Source organism: Grampus griseus (assembly GCF_964374135.1).
Source record: "Grampus griseus genome assembly, chromosome: 8".
Lineage (NCBI taxonomy): Eukaryota > Metazoa > Chordata > Mammalia > Artiodactyla > Delphinidae > Grampus > Grampus griseus.
The window spans coordinates 94,749,018-94,771,555 of record NC_139002.1 but is presented as its reverse complement, the minus strand read 5'-3'; the positions used below and the strand labels follow the sequence as shown (position 1 = coordinate 94,771,555).

The window sequence follows — 22,538 nt, the reverse complement described above, 5'->3', positions numbered from 1 at the left end:
ACTCACAATCTGGAATTACAAAGCGCATGAAGAATAAACCAGTCAGCAGAAACTACAAACAGCAGAAATTTAACCTGCAGAAACTACAGATAACCGGATAATGAGAAATAGATATAAAATAAGTAAGTTTATGGTGCTCAAAGACTTAAAAGATGGAACTGTAAATATTAGAAAGAAACAAGATGGTTTTTTCCCCAAAGACGGAAGAGATTGAAAAAGTACTAAATATAAAAATGGAGATTAAAAATTCAATGCATAAGTTAAATCACAGATTAGATACAATTAATACACTGAGATATAGATCTGAATAAATTACCCAGAATGCAGATTCAAGAAAAAACAAGGAGATGGAATATAGGACAGGGAGGTTGAAAGAGAGGGAGAACAAAGGAAGAAAACCCAGGATGTATCCAGAAACAGGGAACAGAGAAAATGCAGTAGAAGCAGTTTCCAAGGGTACAGTCGCTAAGAATCTTCCATTATTGGACAGAGATGATCACCTGTAATGGATGGACAATAAGACTAACAGTGGGCTTCTCAACAAAAACAAAAAACAGAAGTCATAAGATACTGGTAAAAGTGCCAAAAGAAGCTAGCAGTCAATTTCAGTTGTAGACCTAGTGAAACCATCCTTCAAGAATACGAAAGAAACACATTTTCAGACAAACACTGATAGAAAGAATTTACCATCAGTAAACCCTAACAGAATTTCTTAAGAGATGTATTTCAGGAAAAAGAATATTAAAACCAGAAGAAAGTACTGAGATGAAGTAAAGAAGTAATGAAATGGATACACTCATAGGTAAATCAAAACAAATACTGGCTGTATAAAACTATAAAAATAAAAACAACAAATTTGGAGATTAAAAACTAGGCATCACCCCCATGTTCACTGTGGCATTATTCACACTAGTCAAGATATGGAAACAACCTAAGTATCTATAGACAGATGAATGGAATATTATGCAGCCATGAAAAGGGTATCCTGCCATTTGTGACAACATGGGTGGACCTCGAGGGCATTCTGCTAAGTGAAATAAGAGAAATACAAACACCATATGATCTTTCTTATATGTGGAATCTAAAAAACAAAACAAACACACAAAAAACCTGGCTTATAGACACAGAGAAGAGAATGGTAGTTGCCAGAGGTGGAAGAAATGGGTGAAGGGGGTGAAAGGTAAAAAGAAACAAAAAAAAAAATGGGAAGAATTTTGCAGCAAATACCCATATATCTACTGTCTATATTATGCAATTAATATTTTACAGTATTGTCACATGTCTGTCTATCCATTTGCTGATCCATCATTTTTTTGGCTACATTTCAAAATAAGTTGCAGATATCAGCAGTTACATCTGAATATTTTATTGAATGCATATCATTAACTAGAGATCAATATTTTGCAGTTCCTTTTTTCTTATGAGATAAAATGTATGTACAGTATGATGCACATATTTTGTACTTTTTCTTTAAATTAGGGAATAACAGTAGCTTTGGCAGGTGATGGGGGGAAAAGTAATGGCAGAAGAAAGGAGCAAAAAATAATGATTTTCCCTTTATACAAAAATTATAGGTCCCATGTACTCATATAAACACCTAAAGAAAAGAAATTAACAAATTAGAAAACAAAAATACAATAGAATTAACAAAAGTAATAGTTCATTGTGAAAAACTAGTAAAATTGATAAAACCAGTACAAGACTGTTCATGACAAAAACAAAAGTAGAGAGAGCAAAAGTTACCACTATTAGGAGTGAAAAGGGGATATTACCACATAGAGAGAAAAGAATGTAGTACTGATACATGTAAATGTAAATGAACCCTAAAACATGAAGCTGAGCAAAATAACCCAGACACAAAAGTGAACAGCTATATGATCCCTTTGGGAAACTTTATGCATGGAGCTAGAAATCAGAGTGGTGGCTGCCGTAGGAGATTGGGAGACTTACATAAGAGCTTGAAGGAACTTTCTGCAGTAATAGAACTGTTCCACATCATGACGGTGATAGGATATTAGTTACACAGATGTATATATATATATGTCAAGGACATTGAATCTTACAGTTAAGATCTGCCCAATTCACTGTAGGTAAACTTTACTTCAGTTTTTAAAAATTAATTGAATGCAGTGTTTTAGCAGAAGCTCAAAAGACATGAGACCAGTACTAGACCTAGATGGTATCTGTAACTCTCCTAGGTACTTTCCCTAAATAGAATTTTTAAGTTTATTTCTTTTTTTACTGTATACAGCTTTCATGTGGTTTTAAAAACAAAAAGCATTAAAACAAACCCAGGAGAACCAAACAAGTGAAAGAAAGAGTAAAAATTCTCACTCCTGTCCTTGTTTCCCATCCTCCCAGTTTCCCTACCCCATAGGCAACTACTATTCTCAGTTTCTTTTGAACTCTCTTTCAGACTCTTTATGGGAAAACAATGCCCTAAATTTTGACTTAGGGTGATGGAGTCTGAGAAAACATGGTGTCAAACATTAAATATCCTGTTGAGAGTCTTGAAGCCTTAGAAATGTTGTTAGAAATGTTCACATCAGAACTGGAGGTTCTATTTGACCAGGTCTTCGACCAAACTGGGGTTGTCATGACTTTTCAAAGCACAATTTCCAGAGGAAGAAAAAAACAACAACAACAAAGAGGCGTTAACTAAAATACTAGTCAACAATATGGCAGGAGATGAAAATAAAGGAGCGAGAGTTAAGTGTTCTAAGGTCATTTCCATGTTCAGGAGGAGAATAAAGAAAATGATAAAGTGAATGTTAATAAATGAAGAGTATCTGGCAAAATAAATACTCATTTCCAGACATACAAAGAACTCCTACAAATCTGAGGCTTAAACAAATATTTTTTAAATGAATGAAATAAAATGAAAAGGAGGCAACAGAAAAACATACTCTCTTTTCTGTGTCTGGAAGTGGAGGTGATGTTTGGAGCTTCTGTAGCCATATTGAGACAATGAGGAAATAAGCTTGAAGGGGAAAAGCCAACCCACTAAGGATGGCAGAGTGGACAGATGAGTAGAACCTGGGTTCCCCTGGATGGGCAGATGATTGAGGTAAGGCCTGCTGGCCTCCTATGGCAGGAGAGAAATGAATGCTGAGGAAGAAAGGGTGTCTATCTTGCTAATACCCTGTAGGTGTCTGCTACAAGGACCATGTAACCTGGAGCTGCCTGGAAGCCATCTTGCCACCATCTGAATGGAGCATGTCTGAAAATGAAGCCACACAGAGGAAAAGAGAAGGAGAGAACACAAAATCTGATGGCTGTAGTAACTGGCAGAGCAGAAAGGTGATCAGAGAAGATGTGAGGTGGGTGTAGGATATGTCCAGTCCATGCTCCAGAAAGGGAGACATATGGAACACAGCCATTCAGCAGAGCACAAGCCAGCTCTACTCAAACCAATGAGCTCAGTTCAGATCCAGATTCCTAGTTTAGTCAGCCTCTGCTAGGAAACCTGCTTGGATTCCCTCTAAGGGAGAGCTAGGAGTCATCCTTCTGAAAATTCTAAATGGAATTCATCACGTGGGTCCTTCACAGGGGACCCTCAACAACAGTGGCAGCATCACAACAGAGGTCTCTGGAGAGGATGTGTAGGGCCGTCAACGTGGCCATTCTGTTCTGACCTCCGGAAAAGCGGCAGGCATCCCAGTACAGCAAATCCTGGCATCAACGTATCCTGGAAGTGGGAGTAGAAACGAGTGCTACTTAGCCAACGATGTTGAAAAATAATGAAAGGTGAAACGATGACAGCATGAAGCCTGGTTCTCAGGACTGGAAAAGTCAAAGAATCCTTTGGGACTGTGGTTTGGCGGAGTGGAAAGATTGTGAACCAAACCAACCTGAACTTGAATCCTGGCCCTGCTACTTTTTAGCAATGTAACTTCAGAAACATCATTTCATCTGTTTGAGACTCAGTTTCCTCATCTCTAAAATGAGGGCTAATAATGCCAGCTTCCCACGGTGGTTAGAGTTAGAAACGATGCATGTAAATTACCTAGCACAGTGTCCGGCACGTACAAGGTATTCAAGAAAAGACAGGGAGGAAGGAGGAATGAGTGAAAGGCAGAAAGAGGAAGACAAATCCTAAGCCACAGAGCATGGTTTATAGAAAGTAAATGCTGACTTCACCAACATGCTCTAAACAGAAGAACAGAGGAAGATAGCTTTTCCAAACAGGAGTGTCGGCACCTGAGAAGGGTCCTCAGCCCACAGCTTTAAGGCTGGTTCAGAAAGCTCCTTGGAGCTCTGAACTAAAGCACCCCTGGGGAAGGGGTGAGCGGCCCTTTGGTGCTTAAGGTGGAAAGGCCAGCCTGGGTCAGAGCTTGTCCCCATTGCAGCCTCCGTTCAGGGCCCCATCATCTCCCAGCACAGTCACGGCTAGGTCGCTCTGGTTCGAGACCAGCAGTAAAGGCAGCTCCTTCCCAGGAAACAGAGTATCCCGGAGATAGAGTCGCCCCTCCTGACTCCCGCCGGGGACCCGTTCACCTCGGCCCACGCGGGGGCTGGTCCCATGTCCCAGGTCTCAGGTCCCAGGTGTGCTGTAGGCCCACACATCCTATGTGCAGGGAGAGTAATCTGAACATACAGAATTAACTCCTTTCTCCTTGTAGAAATCATCACTCTTTTTTCTTTTGGGGGCAAACACTCTCGTAACGTGTGTTGCTCCTTTGACTAGTTTCCCTGGCAACAAAGACAGAAGAATGCAGGCAGCAACAAAAGCGGGTACAGGTAGTTTGTTTTCATGTCCTGGGGGGCTGAGGGCTGTGGGGAGGAGCAGTCACGACTCCCCCTGTTCCATAAATGACTCACAGCAGAGGCTTCCAGTTTTTCTCCCGGTTTTGTTTAATAGCCGGGGAGGGGAATGGACCACGACTTAAGGCGTGTCTCGCTGCCACCGGGAGAACAAGGAGCAGTTCTTCTTCAAGGGCAAAGCCAAGAAGGGTATCTGCCTGGCAAACGGCTCATCCACCATCAGTCTTCACAGGGGCTGCCAGGCCCTGTGGCCACAAGACAGCGACCAGCTCACCTGTGCGGACCGCTCGGCTCCTAGGTCTAGCAGGAAGGGGCGTCTTCTGCCACCTGGGATTTGCCCTCAAGCACCCGCCGGACCCTCTGCATCCCTGGGATGTGAGAAGGGGAAGTGAGGGTCAGCACAGATTCTGGGTGGGTGGGGACGAGCAAGCTCTGGCTGCTGGGGCCACAGGTGAGGCCAGAAGAGGGAGGGCAGAATGAAGGACGCAGTTAGGAGGCGGACCGCTTACCCAGGCGAAGCCGGTGGGTCTTGTCAGAGAAAACCAAGCGGAACCAGCCAGGCTCTTTGCACCCGAAGGCTTGGCCAAAGGACAGCAGCACCTTGTTATCCAAAAGGCGGCGCCAGAGCAGCATCTCCTCCTCAAAGGTGGCCGCGGGCAGGTACTGGGAGGGTGAGAGGCGCTCAGGATGCAGAATGAGACCCCCTGCCCTTGCCTGCTGGGGGCAGCTTTAACACTGCCCCCACCACCTGCATTTCCACCTGCATTACCTTCCTCAAGTCGACCCAGATGAAGAAGCCGGCTCCACGGCTCACGAAGGGGATCCCCAGGGCCCGGAGCTCTTCCGAGACATAGGTGTGAGCAGCCTTGAGCCGGGCGTGGTTTTCCGGCAGGTACACTTGGTTGATCCAGTCTGTTTGGGTGAGAGAGAAGCCAGAAGATCAACCTCGCCATCAACCCTCCGCTCCGGCCTGAGAGTCTAAATGCTGAAAAGAAAAAGGCCATGAGCTGCCAAAGCTGGGTGAGCCCCTCCTGCAGCTGGTTGATTGGGGGCAACGGGAATATTCAGTGAAAAGCACCTTAAATCCAGATCCTTGGCCCTGAGGGCTCCAGGGCCTGCATGACGTTCTCAGGAGCCCAGACACAAAGTCCCTCAGGACTCAGACCCTCACCAGAGGTGTACCCACTTACATAGTGACACTTCCGAGTCACCCAGGTGGAAGCTCAGATCACAGTGTGGCCACTGACTAGGCGTGAGGCCTTGGGCAACTTCACCTCCTTGATCCCCATTGTTTTAACTGACCTTTGTTTTCAGTGTCCAGTTCGATGAATTTTAACACATGCATAGATTTGTGTAACCCCCATGACAGGCAGGATACTGAATGGTTCCCTCACCCCGAAGAACACCCTTGTGCTATCTGTTTGAAGTCACAACACCCCCTTCCCTGCAATCGCTGGTCTGTTCTCCATCACTGTAGTTTTGCCTTTTCCAGAGTGTCACGTAAGTAGAATCATACAGTAACGTAATCTTTTGGGACTGGTTTCCTTCACTCAGCACAATGCCTCTGAGATGGGTCTGTGTCCTCATGGCTTTTATTGCCGTGTAGTATTCCAGTGTGAGGGTGAACCACAGTCTGTTTCTCCATTCATTTGTGGAAGGACATTTGGGTTGTTTCCAGGTTGGGGTGATTATGAATAAAGCAGCTATAAACATTCATGGAGAGGTTGTTGTGTGACCATAAGGGCAAATATCTAGGAGTAGGATTTCTGGGCCATTTGGTAAGTGTGTGTTGAATTTTATAATCAACTGCTCAGTTGTTTTCCAAAGTGGCTGCTCCACCTTAACATTCCCACTGGCAGTGTGAGTTCCAGCTGCTCTACATCCTCAGGAACACATGATACTATCACGATCTTTTTAAATTTAGCTATTGTAGCAGGTGTGTACTACCTGGTCCTGATTTTCCTCATCTATAAAATAATGGGGAAAATGCAGAAACACCTGCTTCCTAGGATTCTGGGGAGGGACAAATGAGATTGAGAGCATCTCGCAGGGCTCAATGAATGGTGGCAATTACAGGTAACCTTTGCTATCTAAACTCACTATCTGAACCCAGGAACAGAATAGACCTGCACAGAAAGAGACACTTTCATTATAACAATCTTCCTTTAGTAGCTTCTGCTCTTTTTCAAGTGCTCACAGCTAATAATAATGAGTTCATATTAAGTGCCTATTGTATGCCAGGTGCTATTCTAATTGAATGACAAATTACACCAACCCTACAAGACAGGCACCATTATGATCCCTGTTTTGCAGAAGAGGAAACTGAGGCTCAGGGAGGTGAAGGAATAGACCACATAGCCGGGACGTGACCGAGTAGGATATGAACGTGGTTTGGGCTCAGAGCTGGCACTCTCAAACACCACCCTAAATTCATCTCATGGGAGAAGCACCCATGACCCCTGGCCAGTCCCAGTCTGACTACAACCCTCCCCCATCCTCAGGTGGCCAGGCCCAGGCAGTCACCACGGTCCCGGAGCAGCTGTGCCATCTGATACTGGACCAAGCCACTGAGGCCGTGATAGCGGCAGAGGGAGGATACCGCAGTGGCCACGTCCTGGTTTTCTGTGTACAGCGTGCCAAAGCGGAGCCCAGACATCCCGAAGTCCTGAAGGAGAAAGGCACTGTGGGAGGCAGACATCCCTCCCAGAGGAAGCCGGTTCCACCCACCTCTCTGCCCTCTCACCTCCCCCTGACACCCCCAAGGCCAGCCAGGAACCCACCTTGCTGGTCGCCCACATCACGTGGGTCCTCTGGGGGTCAGGCAGCCTGCGGAGAGCACAGGGTGGGAACAGAGGCAACGCAGACCCGTCGGAGTTCACATGTTTGGTTGAACAAATGAGGAGACAGATGAGTTTCGTTTCATCTCTTGAATCACCAATTCCTACACATCCTTTAGAGCAGGGGTCAGCCAGCTACAGCCTCCTGCCTGTTCTTGTAAACGAACCTCTAAGGGGGCACAGCCACGCTCTCCCACCTGCGTACTGCCCATGGCTGATTTTTTTTTTTTTTTTTTTTTTTTTTTTGCGGTACGGGGCCCTCTCACTGTTGTGGCCTCTCCCGTTGCGGAGCACAGGCTCTGGACGCGCAGGCCCAGCGGCCATGGCTCATGGGCACAGCCGCTCCGCGGCATGTGGGATCTTCCCGGACCGGGGCACGAACCCGCGTCCCCTGCATCGGCAGGCACTCTCAACCACTGCGCCACCAGGGAAGCCCCCATGGCTGATTTTATGCTACAATGGCAGAGCTGAGTGAGTGACCATACGACCTGTAAAGCTTAACATATTTGCCATCTGATCCAAAAATATTTGCCAGCCGCTGATGTAGAGCATAGTTCAAGCATCACTTCCTCAAGTGGACCTTCTCTGACCCCCTCCCAGTACACCAGGCCAATTGGGTACCCCAAGCAGATCCTCTGCTGGCTCTCCAGACGTCTGCTTTTCAATAATCAAATGATTAGCTGTGCATCTAGTTGCTAAAAGTTTTGGGGGTTTTTTTGATTTTTTTTTCCAGCTAGAAAGACAAGTTCCACATAAGGAGGGTCTATATCTTTCTTGTTCACTGATGTATCTCCAGCACAGCAGAGTGTCTGGCCCACAGGAAGTGACAAATCCCTATTTCCCTGAGTCTCACTCTCCTAATCCATAAGCAAAGGGGAGGAACAACCTATGTGCCATCCACCTGGCAGAGCTTTGCGAGGACTGCCTGAGAAGAGCAAAGGAAAGCGTTCGGGAACCACTGGCTGAAACCACCCACCCTGGCCAGGCAGGATAATCACCACTTGCACGAGTTATCTCACAACAAGAGGTCCTGCTAAGGAATATGGAGCTGACAAGCTACCGCCAGCCGGAAGACTTTAGGAGGGGCCAAAAGGAGGGAGGAGACGCCAGCCCATAATATGTTCTACCAATCTCCCAGAAACCTCACACGGGAAACCATCCTGACTGAGAGATGTGCGCACCGCCAGGAAGGGCCTTGAATTGGATCAAGTATGGGCACAAGCAAGATGATGGACCAGAGACAACCTGGAAAGCTAACCCCATTACCTTAAAACCTGAGACTGCGGGCCACGTGGCAGAGCAGTTCCCCAGGGTTCCCTTACCCTCCTGCTCTCCACCCAGGTGCCCCTTCCCAACAAAGTCTCTTGCTTTGTCAGTACGCGTGTCTCCTCAGACAATTCATTTCGGAGTGTTAGACAAGAGCCCACTCTCGGGTCCTGGAAGGGGTCCCCCTTCCAGTAACAAAAGGACTCAGCAGGGCTGGAAGATCTCGACGAGTATCAGGAACTGTCAGAATCCCCAAATGCCAGAGGTGCAGAGTTTACAGATGATCTGATCCAACTGTTTCCAAAGGTGTTCTGGCCACACATTCTTGACTCAAACTACATCTAATGAAAAAGCTCCGATAGCTGGAAGGGCCTGGCACATGCAGGGGGCCCCAGAAGTATCTGCTGAATGAATGAGTGAATGAGTGAAAATGGAGCCACTCTGGAGATGAGGGAAACGGCAGAGGAGGCCCATTTCCCACCCTCCCAGCCTTCCCTCAAGGAATCCTAAGACCACTCCTTGGAGCTTTCAGAACCACCACAGAACAATCTGAAAACCACTGTTTGGCCCAGCCTCCCTTCTTCTCGTTAGGGGACCTGAGGACAGTAGGATTAGCTGGGAGGAAGGGGAACTGTCCTGGGTGGGCGGAGGGGCACGGGACTGGCAGAGTCAGCTCACCTTTCCAGGCTCAGGACACTGTGGTACCCAACCGACTCCTCAAACACAGACAGCATGTAGACCTCATCCACCATCACGTGCAGCTCATGCCTGGAGGGCAGGTCGGGGGGAGGAGAGAGATTGGCTGGTAGACCAAATGCATCCCCCAGGGTGGGATGGCAGTGAATCAGAAATTCAGAAGGACCACGGTCTAGCCCAGGGTTACCAAACTTGTTTTTTCCAGGAACACCCTTCTTTTGTCTATTTCTTTCAAACAAACAAGAAGCCGTGCACACACAAGGCAGATGACAGTGGGGATTCTGAAGCAATGTGGGGGGACGGGGGAGGCGGAGCCCTCGGGCACCTCCAGCCACAGTTAAGTGCAAGACAGTTACGTACAGGCGGACCCAGATTCACGGCTGGCTCCACCCCTCACTCTAAGCTGCAGTCAATGGGATAATGACAGTATCTGTACCTAATAGGGTCGTTGGGAGGATTACATGAGCTGGAGCATGTAGGGTGCTTAGCAGGGGGCGGGGCCCCTAGAGCGGGCAATAATAGCAGCTGCTGTTATAAAAAGGAAGAGAGAAGTAGCATCCCACCAACCCCTACCCCCTGACTCCACTGCCAGAAAGGGCCAAAGCAGGTAGAAACCCACAGTGGGGTAAAGGGGGTAACAGGACCTGAACCAAAGCTCACATCAGAACCCTGATCCGTCACACGCTTTACGGGGTAAGCGTGGGGTGCCTCACCTCTTGGCGAACTTCAGGTACTCCTGCAGCTCTCCTGGGGAATAGACATCACCCAGAGGGTTCTGGGGGTTGATGAGGATGAGGCCTTTGACCTTCACACCCTGAAACCATCAGTGGGACAGGAGACCCTCAGCTCCTCCCCAAGGCCCCACGGTCCCACTGGGCCAGATCCCAGGGAAATGTGTTCACCACCCAACACGAAACGAATAAGGGCAAAGAATTATATCTGCAGCATCGTATCAGCTATAAAAGAGAACAAATGCAGAGAACAAAGCTCAGAGAGAAATATGCCCAAACGCCAGTAGGAGTTGCCTTTGTTGGTAGGATTATGGGTGGCGGTTTGTACTTTTAAAATTCCCACAGTGGGCATATATGGATTTTATGACCAAGGTTAAAAAAAAAAAAAAGATTGACAGATTTCTGAAAAGTGGACTGGACAGGAACCACTGGAGGGCTGCTGGTCTATGCCTTTCTTTGGGAGGCCTCAGATCCCCTCAGAGTGAGGGGGACCACCTCCCCAAATCACCAGAGAGACTGCTGAACCACAGACTTCTAAGCTCCATGCTTGACCTGCTGAGTCAGAATCGGGAGAAGTGAGGGGTAGTAGGTTTTTTTTTTTTTTTTTTTTTTTTTTGCGGTATGCGGGCCTCTTACTGCTGTGGCCTCTCCCGTTGCGGAGCACAGGCTCCGGACGCGCAGGCCCAGCGGCCATGGCTCACAGGCCCAGCCGCTCCGCGGCATGTGGGATCTTCCCGGACCGGGGCACGAACCCGTGGCCCCTGCATGGGCAGGCGGACTCTCAACCACTGCACCACCAGGGAAGCCCGGGGGGGTAGTATTTTTAATCAAGCTCTCTAGTTGATTCTCTGTACACTGAGAGTCTCAGAGTCTTTCTCTAGCAGGAAGCCCTCCATGGGCAGGCTCCCGCTTGACCCCCAGAACGGTTCCATGCTACCACCCTACCCCCCGTCCCCATCACGTAGTGCCACCACTACTCCCAGGAGATCAGCCACAGGAAGGGGGTCCATGCCCTGCTCAGGCCCCCCCGCCTTCCAGCCTTGGGTTTAATTTGATCCCCAGACCTCAGAATTAGCTCCTTCCAGCGCCATCTCGAGCTTCTCCACTGTGAGCTGGAAGGGGCGTGTCTCCAGCCCAGTGACCTGGAAGAAGATCCACAAAAGCCAGCAGCCAAATTCAGTGACCCCCCCCAGACCTGGACGCTGGGGCCTCCAGCCAAATTCAGTGACCTCCCCCCCAGACCTGGACGCTGGGGCCTCCAGCCAAATTCAGTGACCCCCCCCCAGACCTGGACGCTGGGGCCTCCAGCCAAATTCAGTGACCTCCCCCCCAGACCTGGACGCTGGGGCCTCCAGCCAAATTCAGTGACCCCCCCCCAGACCTGGACGCTGGGGCCTCCAGCCAAATTCAGGGACCCTCCTCCCCAGACCTGGACGCTGGGGCCAGCAGCCAAATTCAGTGACCTCCCCCCCCAGACCTGGACGCTGGGGCCTCCAGCCAAATTCAGGGACCCTCCCCCCAGACCTGGACGCTGGGGCCACCAGCCAAATTCAGGGACCCTCCCCCCAGACCTGGACTCTGGGGCCACCAGCCAAATTCAGGGACCCTCCCCCCAGACCTGGACGCTGGGGCCACCAGCCAAATTCAGGGACCCTCCCCCCAGACCTGGACACTGGGGCCACCAGCCAAATTCAGGGACCCTCCCCCCAGACCTGGACCCTGGGGCCACCAGCCAAATTCAGTGACCCTCCCCCAGACCTGGACGCTGGGGCCACCAGCCAAATTCAGTGACCGCCCCCCCCAGACCTGGACGCTGGGGCCTCTCCTACCCCTGTCATCTCCAGCCTCCTCTTAGAACAATCTCAGAAAAACACAGGGGGGTCACTCCTCTCTCACTGCCACCCACCCCATCACATCAGGGACACCCTCACGGCTCCTAGGATTGGGGAAGAGCCCCCTGAGGTCCACTGATTGGGGTCCGTGGGCTTCCATGTTGAGGTCTGCTCTGCCCCGTTCTCACCCCACCATTCCGGTGTGGTCTCCCTGGGCTGCCCTTGGCTTTTGCATCAACCCCAGGGATCTCAGAGGTGGAAGATCGGGTGTCCCCAGGGCACCTAGGCAAGGGCAGCCGTGGCCAGCAGAAGGCTCCACTCTCCTTTCAGCCATAACCCCAGAGGCCTCGGCATGGACTTCCTCTCATTTCTACCCTCAAATTCAGACAGAGGAACATCTCGGCCTACAGGAAGGCCCAGGTCCAACCTGGGGTCCCAGGAACTCTTACCTCACTGTCCAGATAGACACAGACCAGTCGGACGTTGCCATAGAGATACACATGCTGCGTGATGGCTCCGTAGTAAGGGGCAGGGATCAGGAAAGCCTCTGGGGGCAGGAGTGGGCCAGGGCCCGTCACCCTCTGGTCGGAACACCCAGACCCCCGTCCACTGACCCCACGCCTCTCCAAGCCTTCAGTGTGCTTGGGGAACATCTGGGGAACACGCTCCCTCTCTCAATTCCCCAAACCCTTTCTAAAGCTGGGATCCACTGAGTCCCTTTTCTAATAATTAGTAGCTACCATTTATCGGGCATTTAATATGCATGGGGATCTGTGCTAAATATTTATATTTTTAATCTCGTTTGATCCTCACAATCACTCTGTGGAGTAAGTCCTATTATTATCCTCACTTTACTGATGAGGAAACTGAAGCTTAGATCCCTCGGAAGCACACGACATGCTGGGTTACTGCAAGCACAGACTTGGAACAGGAGTCGAAGCTGCAGGGTGATGATCTGGGTGTGACAAATGGGAAAACTTGACAAGACACAGAACTGCCCAGAGACAGAATGTGCTGCTTCTGGAGGAGTGAAAGCTCCCCCTCGGTGGCGAGGGGGTGTCATGCAGAAGACTCCCGCTGTGGACACAGGGGTTGATGAGATGACGCCCAAGGTCCGCTTAAGGCAGAGGTAAAGGTGCTCCTCCAGCTCTGAAGAGGGTGCATTGGTCAAGCTGCTCCCTTCCCAGCTTTCCCTTCAGCATAACCCCACCCCCGCCTCGCATCTCTGGAAGGGGCAGACTTTGCCCTACATGTTCCCTCCCCCGGCCACAGGGATTGGGCCAGAGGTAGACAAATGACCCCAGGAGCCAATGCACTGGCTGGCCAGACACCCATCACGTTCTCTCTGTCTCAGGACTTTGCTCCAAGCAGCACAGATCCTTGTGAGATGAGAACATGCACTTGAATGCAAAGGTCCTGTGGAGTCAGAGCTGAGCCAACAACCTGGGCCAAACAGAGCTGAGCAGGGTCCAGAGAGAGGCCTGCATAAGAAGCGGGGGAGGGGGACTGCACACGCCAGTGAGAGACAGAGAGTGTGACGCTAATTCTACTCTTGATGGTTCTAGAACGGGTAGGAAATTGCCTATTACATCCTTGTGATGAATCTTCCGTTCAGGGTTCCAAACTTGGTTATTACGTCTCTCTGTGTTATTTTAACAAGTAACTTAACCCCTGGGCCTTAATCTCCTCATCTGTTAAATGGGAATAAGCACAGAACCTACCTCATCGGGGTTAGAGTGAGGATTAAATGACAGACTATGCCTAGCCTTAGGCCAGCGCCTGAAACGTAGTATGTGGTCAATAAACGTTACTAAATTATGATTATTAATTAAGCTAATATGAGTGGGTCTCTGTTCCTGGCAACCAACAGCCCCTGACCATGACTATGGTCAATACGTCCTTGATTTGACCATGGCTCTTGCAGCAAGCACTGCTGGCTCGACACTCAACAGCCATTCCAGTTTTCTTCCTTGCTAAGAGAGCACCAGACTTTTCAGCTATGACCAGCAATAAGTCCAAGGAAGGTGCACCTTCCCCCAGCCCTGGGGGATGAAGCAAGTTTGGTTTAAGCCAACCAGCGTTCTCTTCCCCTTCGCCAGGGACTGCTTTGGGAATGGGTTTGTGAGTCCGTCCTGGCCAGAAATATGCAAGGGGAGCCCTGCGGGGACTCTTCCAGGAAAGAGTAGCCCCATTTCCTCCCTCCCAGTAAAAAAGAGACAGGCACAGCACAGCCTCCCTCTCTTCCTGCTTTAGGACATGCTGTCACATGAGGTCGTCACAGAGAAATGGCCCAGAACCCTGGCATCACCTTAACTTCCCCTGGAACTGCCAACCCCTGGTGTCTTGTCAGGCCCCTTAGTTAAGCCCCCTGTGGTCTAACAGTCTATTATGGCAAAAGCACCCTGATGCAGGCCTCGAGGACAGGCAGCAAGGGACACTGCAGGCACAGGGCAGCCCCTGGCACTGAATGGGCTGCGGTCTACTTACCCCCCACCTCACACAGCACTGTGGCCAGAGCGGAGAAGAGAGAGGCACAGCCATTCAGAACCACGACCTGAGGGTGACACATCCACGGGACAAAGATGAATCTGTCCCAGGAGGGTGCAAGGGCCTGCAGCCTCTAACCCAGGAGGGCACAGAGGGAGGGCCAGGGCACAGAGGGAGGGCCAGGGCACAGAGGGAGGGCCAAGGCATACCCGCAGGCCCCTCCTGACTAACAGCCAAGTCCATTTGTGTGGCTTATGCGTGGGGACCCTGTTTTAGATCAACTGAGCAAGGAAGAGGGAGCTGGTCACTCAGAGTCCTGCCCGAAGGTGTGGAGGCAAAGAGGGGCCACGGAACAAAGCGGGGCAGAAATTATACCCAAACTCTAAATATCTAGGATGAGGGGAAGGAAGGGAGGGGGTCTTCCTAATTCCAAATCAAAACTAAGTGACCCTACCTTACCCCTGGCCAGCCAAAAGTTGGGGAGGGGGCAGAAGATCAGGAAGGAGCAGGGGAGGGGGCTACTCACGTTCTCTGGTTTAAGGGGTGCGGGGCTCCTGCAGTAGAAAGACAGGAACCTGGCCACTTCCTCCCGGAGGCTGGAGATCAGACAGACAGATGGGCAGTGCTTGTCAGAGGGGCTCCGACCCCAAGTCCATCCCAAAGCTCCTCTGGCGAATCTTCAGGCAGCTGCCATTACCCTTCTCTGCTTCCCACGATGGGAATACGATCACTATTTGTCTCCGCTCCTTGGTACCCACCTCCCTCCTCGGTCCCAACACTACCCGCATGTGTGGAAACTTCCATTCCAGTAGTTCTAGGACACCTGACCCCACCTAATCAGCAGACTGCAGGAATATCAAAAAGTAACAGTCTCTATACAGATCTAGCTAATATTAATAGTAATAATAGCACATTAATATAATAAAATATATAATATAATGTAGGATAATATAATTATTATTATAACAATAACTATTATCATAGTTATTGCCAATATTTACAAGCATTTACCTTATGCAGGTGTTATTTAGAGAATATTCCTCATTTACTCTTCATAAAACCCCTATGACACAACTACTATTATTATTATCCCCATTTTACAGACAAAAAAACTGAGGCTTGAAGGAGTTAGGTTACGTGCTAGTTAGTGGCAGAGTCCACACTCAAGCCCAGTGGTCAGTCTCTAGGGCCACCATCCTAATTATTATAAGAGCACATGCTTGGAATTACTCTTGGAATCAAGTCCAGCTCCAGCACTAAATCCTTAGGACAGCATCTGGGCCCTAGCAAGTGCTCAATAAATATAAACTCTTATTAGTTTTACTTACTATTTCCCATCTTACCAGCAGAAGGCCCCAACCATCTCCTCCTAAGCTGATTCTGGCTCCTCTAAAGCTACTGAGAAATTGGAGACAAGGCTCCTGGCCTGAAGGCCCTCTCCACTCCTCAGACTCAAGAGAAACCAAGCCAGGGAGCCGCTGAGCAGGGGTGGGATGGGCAGGAGGCACTAGTTCCCTGCAGATGCTCCAGGAGACCCCACGACTGCCAGCTCTCCAGGACTAGGCCCTCAGCCTAGGGCAGGCTTTCTCAACCCGCCACTATTGATGTTTCGGGCCAGATCATTCTTTCCTGTGGAGGGGCCTGTCCTGGGCACTGTAGGAGGTTTAGCAGCTTCCCTTGCCTCTACCCAAGAAAAGCCGGGAGCAACCCCCTCCCAGTTACGACAACCAAAAATGTCTCCAGATATTGCCACCTGTCTCTTGGGGAAGGAAACCACCCTGGGGTTGAGAACCACTGGCCTACAGGTGCTACTTACAACAGATGTCCCCTCCAGTCAGGGTACTGCAGCAGGGACGGCTCCACCCACAGCATGTCGCTCTGACTCAGCTGGGGACAGACAGGGGAGAGCAGGGCTGAGGAACGCACACACTCATGGTGAGGGCCAGCCCTGCCACCTGCATCCATGCAGCACCAGGGCTTCTAAAGCCAAGGGCTTGGTCTGCTTATCAGAGAAACTGAGACAGGGGCAGCCCAGGGACAGCATTCTCATGCCCATTTTGCAGATGAGGAAACTGAGGCTTAAAAATGTCGGGTGTGGGACTTCCCTGGCGGTCCAGTGGTTAAGACTGTGCACTTCCACTGCAGGGGGCCCAGGTTCAATCCCTGGTCAGGGAACTATGATCCCGTGAGCCGCACGGCACGACCGAAAAAAAAAAAAAAGTCAGGTGGCTCAGCCAACATCACAGCACCGGCAAGTGGCGAAGCTAAGACAAACCAGAATTTTTGACTCCTAGTCCAGTGCTCTTTATACAACACCGCCGCCCAACAAAACCAGAGAGGTGGATTTGCAGAGGCAGCGATAGGAGACCGCGCACCTCAGTTCCTCCAACGGGGTGACAGAAGAGGTCCCAGAACTGGGTGCCCTACCTCGGTCTTGGCTCTAAGTCACGGAGGGACTCAGGCCACTGTCTTCCTGCAGGCTCAGCTCAACCTCACACTTTGGAAAATGTGGCCATTTCCAGACCATCCCCACCCTGCCTGGGTGCTGGGTTAGTGACTCCCAGGGCATCACACCCACAAAGTCGAGGAAACGCAGAAGCCTTGGGCGGCAGGACCAAAAGGAAGAAAGGGAATGAGGCACGTGTCTATAACCCCCAGCCTCTTCCATTTCTCCTTCGTCCTTGAGCGCTGCACCGTCCGATCCAGAGGCCTCTGGCCACATGTGGCTCTTATGTGGGTCTCCTGAATTGAGACACTGGATTCTGAAGACTTATATGAAAGAAGTATGCAAACCATCTCATTAATAATTTTTTGTATTGATTACATGTTGAAATAGCCATATTTTAGATACAATGGGCTAAATAAAATACATGATGAAAATGAATTTTACCAGTTTCTTTGTACTATTTAATAGAAAATTTTAATTATATACGTGGCTCACAGTTTATTTCTACTGGATGGCGCGGAGCTGCCTTAGAGTGGGGAGCTGGCTTTGGGTAGAACAGACTTTTCAACCCCACTCCCTACACCCCTCTCCCCTGGCAGCTTAGATGTTTCCCTTTGGAAATATGTTCCTTTAGGTTAAGGATCACTCTCTCCACAGTTCCAAACTCTAACTCTTAGGCCTCGAGAGACACATTCATCAGATAGTTCCAGCAGTTTACTAGAGATGGCTCACACCAGCTCAAGAAACCTGATTATTTTCTCTATCTGTGAGTTGGCAGGCAGAGGGAAGGGGGAGGGGCAATATAAGGGTAGGGGATTAAGAGGTCCAAACTACTGGGTATAAAATAAGCTACAGGGATATACTGTACAACACGGGGAATAGAGCCAATATTTGATAATAACTATAAATGGAGTGTAACCTTTAAAAATTGTGAATCACTCTACTGTATACCTGAAACTTGTATAATACTGTACAGCAGTTATACTTCAATTTAAAAAAATAAATAAAAGAAAGAAATCTGATTTCAGGAATTTTGCAAACTGTACCATTTGCAAAAATTAAATTATATAAACTATACATATAAATATGTAAAAACAAAGGTAAAAAGTGCTCAGACAATATTGCTCCTGTCTGTTACTCCACTTTGCTCTCATCTGTGCTCTGGAGGTTCTTGCCGTCCATGTGTCTGCATGGTGGGACTACCACGTGATGGTGCCCCTGCACCTCTCTTCCCAGCTCTGCATGCAGTGATGTCACGGCAACAGCCTGATATCAGCCACAGTGGGGGCATTTACACTATGGGAATCAGAAAAGCTACCGATCAGGGGCCCCTTTCTCCCAGGGCCAGTTGTTAAATACTGACCACACACCACCGAGTATCTCCCCCTGAGAGCAGGGCCCCAGCCAGCAGGAGGAACTGAGGAGGGAAAGAGCCAGAAGAAGTGAAGAAGGAGGATCACAGTGGGGAAGTGACTCTCCCAAGATGGCAGAGAAAGTGGTCCCCGAGGCCGCTGAAGCAAGCAGCAGGCTGTCTGGGGGAAGTGTTCCAAGGAATCCCAGAGAAGACAGCCCCTTGCAGCTGGGGATGCCACCCAGAGGTGCACCGGGACTTACCCGCCTGGACAGCAGGTCAAAGCAGAGTTTGTTCTCACTGGTGCCCAAGTTAATGATGCCCTGGAGGTGAGAGGTACAGAGCCATGTGAGCAAAGCAGAGGGTGCTATCAGAAGGCCCCGGGGGGCGCACCAAGGCAGCAAAGTGAAGCTCTCTGCAATCCCGCCCTTCCCATCACCCCTCCTGGCCTTTGCTCAAGCCATGCCCTCCACATGGCTCCCTGATCCTATCTTCCCATTTCTAAAGCTCTGTGCAAATGCCATCTCCTCCAGGAAGCCTTCCTCAAAATCCCACCTGCAAGGGATCTTTTCTTCTTCTGGATCCCAAAGCACTTTATCTGTCCCCCTTTACGGCACTAGTCAGTTTCTGTCCCAGGTCACAGGGTCTGATGTACAGGCTTTATCTCCCCCACTGGATGGGAAGTCCCTGAAGGCTGGATACATGCCCAAGACACCGCTGTATCTCTCAAGAGCCTCAGTTTACAGGATGAAAGAATGTACACAGTAAACTGGTGCTCTGGCAGGAACGGGAACAAGGGTCATTGTACCACAAGAAGAGGCCCTGTCAGCCCCATGGAGAAGACCACGTGGTGAGGAACCAAGGCCTGCCAACAACCATGTGAGTGAGCTTGGAAGTGGATCATCTCCCCACCCCACCAAGCTTTCAAATGAGACCACAGCCCCAGCTTCACTGCAACTTCCCAGGAGATCTTTAGCCTGAAGCACCACCCGGATTCCTGAATTCCAGAAACTGTGAACTGTTTGTTTTAAGCTGCTAAGACCTGAAGTCCTTTGTTACACAGCAAGAGATAACTAATACAATCCCTTACTTTTTCCAGGTCTCTGCTTCAATGTCACCATATTAAAGTGACCTTCTATGACCACCTCACATAAAATAGTAATATCCCCAGCCCACCCTACCAGTCTCTATCCTATTACCCTGCTTTATTTTTCCCTACAAGACTTACCCCAACATATTATATATATATATATATGTATGTCTGTCTCCCATACTAGACTATAAACTCCATGAGGGCAGGAACTTTATTTTTGTTCACGGCTGTAACCCTGGTATATAGAACAGTGCCAGCACCTGGTACATGCTCGACAAATAAAGATTATTAAAGGGTTATTCATGACAGCTCTCTACCCTCTGAAGGTATTACTAGTAATAAGTTATAATAATTGGGGCAGGTAGTATTAATAATAATAGCAACTACCATTTATTGAATGCTCTATGTGGAAGCACTGTGCTAGTAACTTACATACCTGATCTCATTTAATTGTGACAGTTCTATAGAGGAGGTATTACTATCCCATTATAGAGACGAACTGAGGTTCAAAGACATTAAGGAATTAGCTCAAGAATACACAACCCAAAAGTGAAACAGTTGCAACCTGAACCCTAGTTCTGTCCCAGATCTAAAGTTGGACAGTCGATGGGCTGTGGATCAGAATCCATGTAAGAGCACTCCATGGTTCTTGAATTCCTCCCTCACAAATCAAGGTTCCCTTAATTATAAATGGGCCATTTTCTGATTCAGGTAATATACAGGGGCCTCTCTGAGCAACATAAGACACCCCGTTGGGGGTCAAAGGGGCACAACTCCAACATGACAATAGCAAGCTGTGTGCTGCCCTGTTGGTCAAGGTGGGGTACCCGCCCCCCCCACCCCCCGTGCTCTCTTGTGTCCCAGTGGGAAGGGGGCCTTCACTCACACTGGGGTTCTCATCCTCATCATACTCATCCATGTGGTAGGTCCTGTAGCCCTCCTCTGCTGAATCCCAGAACCATTTAATGATGCTTCCTCTAGAGGACAGGTAGGTGCTGTCGGAGGAGAACATGGCGGTGGGATCACCCACTCCATAGAGCTTTAGCGGCTTCTGGTCTGGTTTTCCGGAGCATTCTCTTTCCAGACCATCCCCATGGTTACTGTGCAGGCCCTGTGTGGAGACTGAACCCGGAGAGGTGGTAGGTGTCCCGGAGTCCTTCTGAGGGAGTGTGAACATCTGCAGAAAGACAAAAGCACTCAGTGCCTGATCTGATCAAGGGCTTTCCTAGCACCAAGCAACAAAAATGAACTGGGAGTCACGGGGCCCTCCCCCTTCTCTATCTGCCCCTTCCTTCAAGTTTATATACTCATCACTTCCTGTGTCCCTTACTAGTTGTAACCATGTGCGCAATCGCTTCAAGGCATCAACTCTGCTAAGGATCTACAGACAGGGGCTGTACTTGCTGCTTTTCTACAACTTGAATAAATGGCTGCTTCAGCTTGTTTTACTTTTGTGGAAGTCTTTCATTCTGCAGCCTAAAGAGTCACCAGCTTCTTTTTCCATTCTTGCCGACGTCAATTTCAAAAAGCCAAGTTAAAATTCTCTGACTTAAAGTAGAAAGAGCCTGGAGTCCAGGGGTCTTGTGGTGACTGTTGCGAATAGAAGTAAAGGATAAAATGAGATTATCTGGTTGTTTCGAGGCGATGATGGGTGGGGCCTGAGAAGAAGCAAGTGGGGTTCCCACAAGTGCAAGTGCACGACCCTGAGCAGAGCCCAAGGCCCCACCCCCGCTCCCTCCCGAAGTGGGGGAGGCGTGGCCGCTGCGAGGGGCTGGTCTCATCCTGCGTTCAGATGTGAACTCCTCCACTTTCTAAGCCAGCGTCCTCGCGGGCACAGTGGGTGTAGCCGTAACTACCTCATAGGGTAGCAGTGAGGACATAAATATATGTTAGTGTAAATGGCTTAGAACAAATCCTGGCTCATGCACAAACTTCAGTAAAATATGTTATTATAACTCCTCGCCGCTTTCCCCAGTCCTGATGCACAAGCCCCAAACACCAAATGATGGGGGACCAATCAGCGGCCCAGAAACCCAGGGGGCTCCTCCGTTAAATTTTGCTCCACTAAGTCTTTTCTGGGGTCTCCTCCAACTGACTGGGCTCTCCCCAGCCTCACCTCGCCCCCCCTCATCCTATGCCTGGGCCCTCGGCAGGTCAGAGGGGCTGAGGCGGGGTGGAGGTGGGGGCCGGCCGGGCCCCGGCTCCGCGCGCGCCGTGCGGGAGCGAAGGGCGGGCTCGGGGCGTCCAGCGGGGCGGCGGCGAGTCCAGAGCCCGAAACCCGCGCGGCCGGGCCTCGGAGATCCACGAGAGGGCGGACAGGGCGGAAGGCAGAGTGCAAGACCCCTGCAGAGCGGCGGGGGCCTCGCGGGCGCCGGCTCCCGGCCTCCGGGAGGAGGAAGTCTGGCCGAGGGCTTCGAGACGGAAGGGCCGGGACTTCTGCAGCGAGGCCTCGAGCCCGGGCAAGGGAGACCCCGCGGGCCCCCTGTTCTGCAAAGAGTGGATTGCACCTACTTGCGGAGCTGGAGGAGCCGCCGCCGGCACTCAGGCACGCGCAGTCTGTGTCCGAATCCTCGCCCGGACTCGCTCTCCGCCGCTGTGCGCAGGGCACCCGGGCCCAGGCACTCGCACTCGGGACCGTCCACGCCGGGTCGGGCTTCCCAGAAGGTTCCGGGCACAGTTCGTCAACTCGCGCCCGAGGCCGCAGGACTCCCGGGTGTGGCCTGCGCTCAGGGACCGCACATGCTGCAGCACTGTGGGGCGGGGAGGGGAAGCCGCGGAAGGGGAGGGGGCCCAGGGCCAGAGCTCCGCCTGGAAGGGACGGGCCGCCCGCTGCCACCTCCGCTCTCTGCGGCCTCAGCGCCCTGGCGGCCTTCCCGCCCCGGTCTCCCCGCCCCTGGCACACGGGGGCCCCTCCCTCTGCCTCCCGGCCTTAGTGTCCCCATTTACAGGCAGAGTCACCGAGGTTACTGGACAAATGTATGCCTGGTTGCGGCCCATGGAAAAGGCTTTCCGGACTTACATTAATTCCGATTAAG

The 22,538-nt window shown here is 50.4% G+C and overlaps 1 protein-coding gene across 2 annotated transcripts; it reads right to left on the bottom strand.

The window, feature by feature from the left end:
• Window positions 1-3,567: 3,567 nt before the first annotated feature.
• Window positions 3,568-22,240, bottom strand: ACCS (1-aminocyclopropane-1-carboxylate synthase homolog (inactive)). 2 transcript variants are annotated; one of them, XM_082661214.1, is made up of 16 exons: window positions 22,015-22,240; window positions 20,390-20,680; window positions 18,674-18,733; window positions 16,430-16,500; window positions 15,140-15,209; window positions 14,614-14,680; window positions 12,576-12,673; window positions 11,359-11,436; window positions 10,277-10,377; window positions 9,546-9,635; window positions 7,545-7,590; window positions 7,288-7,429; window positions 5,534-5,676; window positions 5,274-5,427; window positions 5,039-5,132; window positions 3,568-3,688 (listed from the first exon to the last, which is right to left on the bottom strand). In XM_082661214.1, the coding sequence occupies exons 2-15, from the start codon at window positions 20,678-20,680 to the stop codon at window positions 5,065-5,067; spliced, it is 1,479 nt and encodes a 492-aa protein (XP_082517340.1). In that variant the 5' UTR covers window positions 22,015-22,240; the 3' UTR covers window positions 3,568-3,688; window positions 5,039-5,064. The 2 variants fall into 2 exon arrangements, with proteins under 2 accessions (XP_082517340.1, XP_082517339.1); XM_082661213.1 differs by lacking the exon at window positions 3,568-3,688 and having other exon boundaries at window positions 4,843-5,132.
• Window positions 22,241-22,538: the final 298 nt, after the last annotated feature.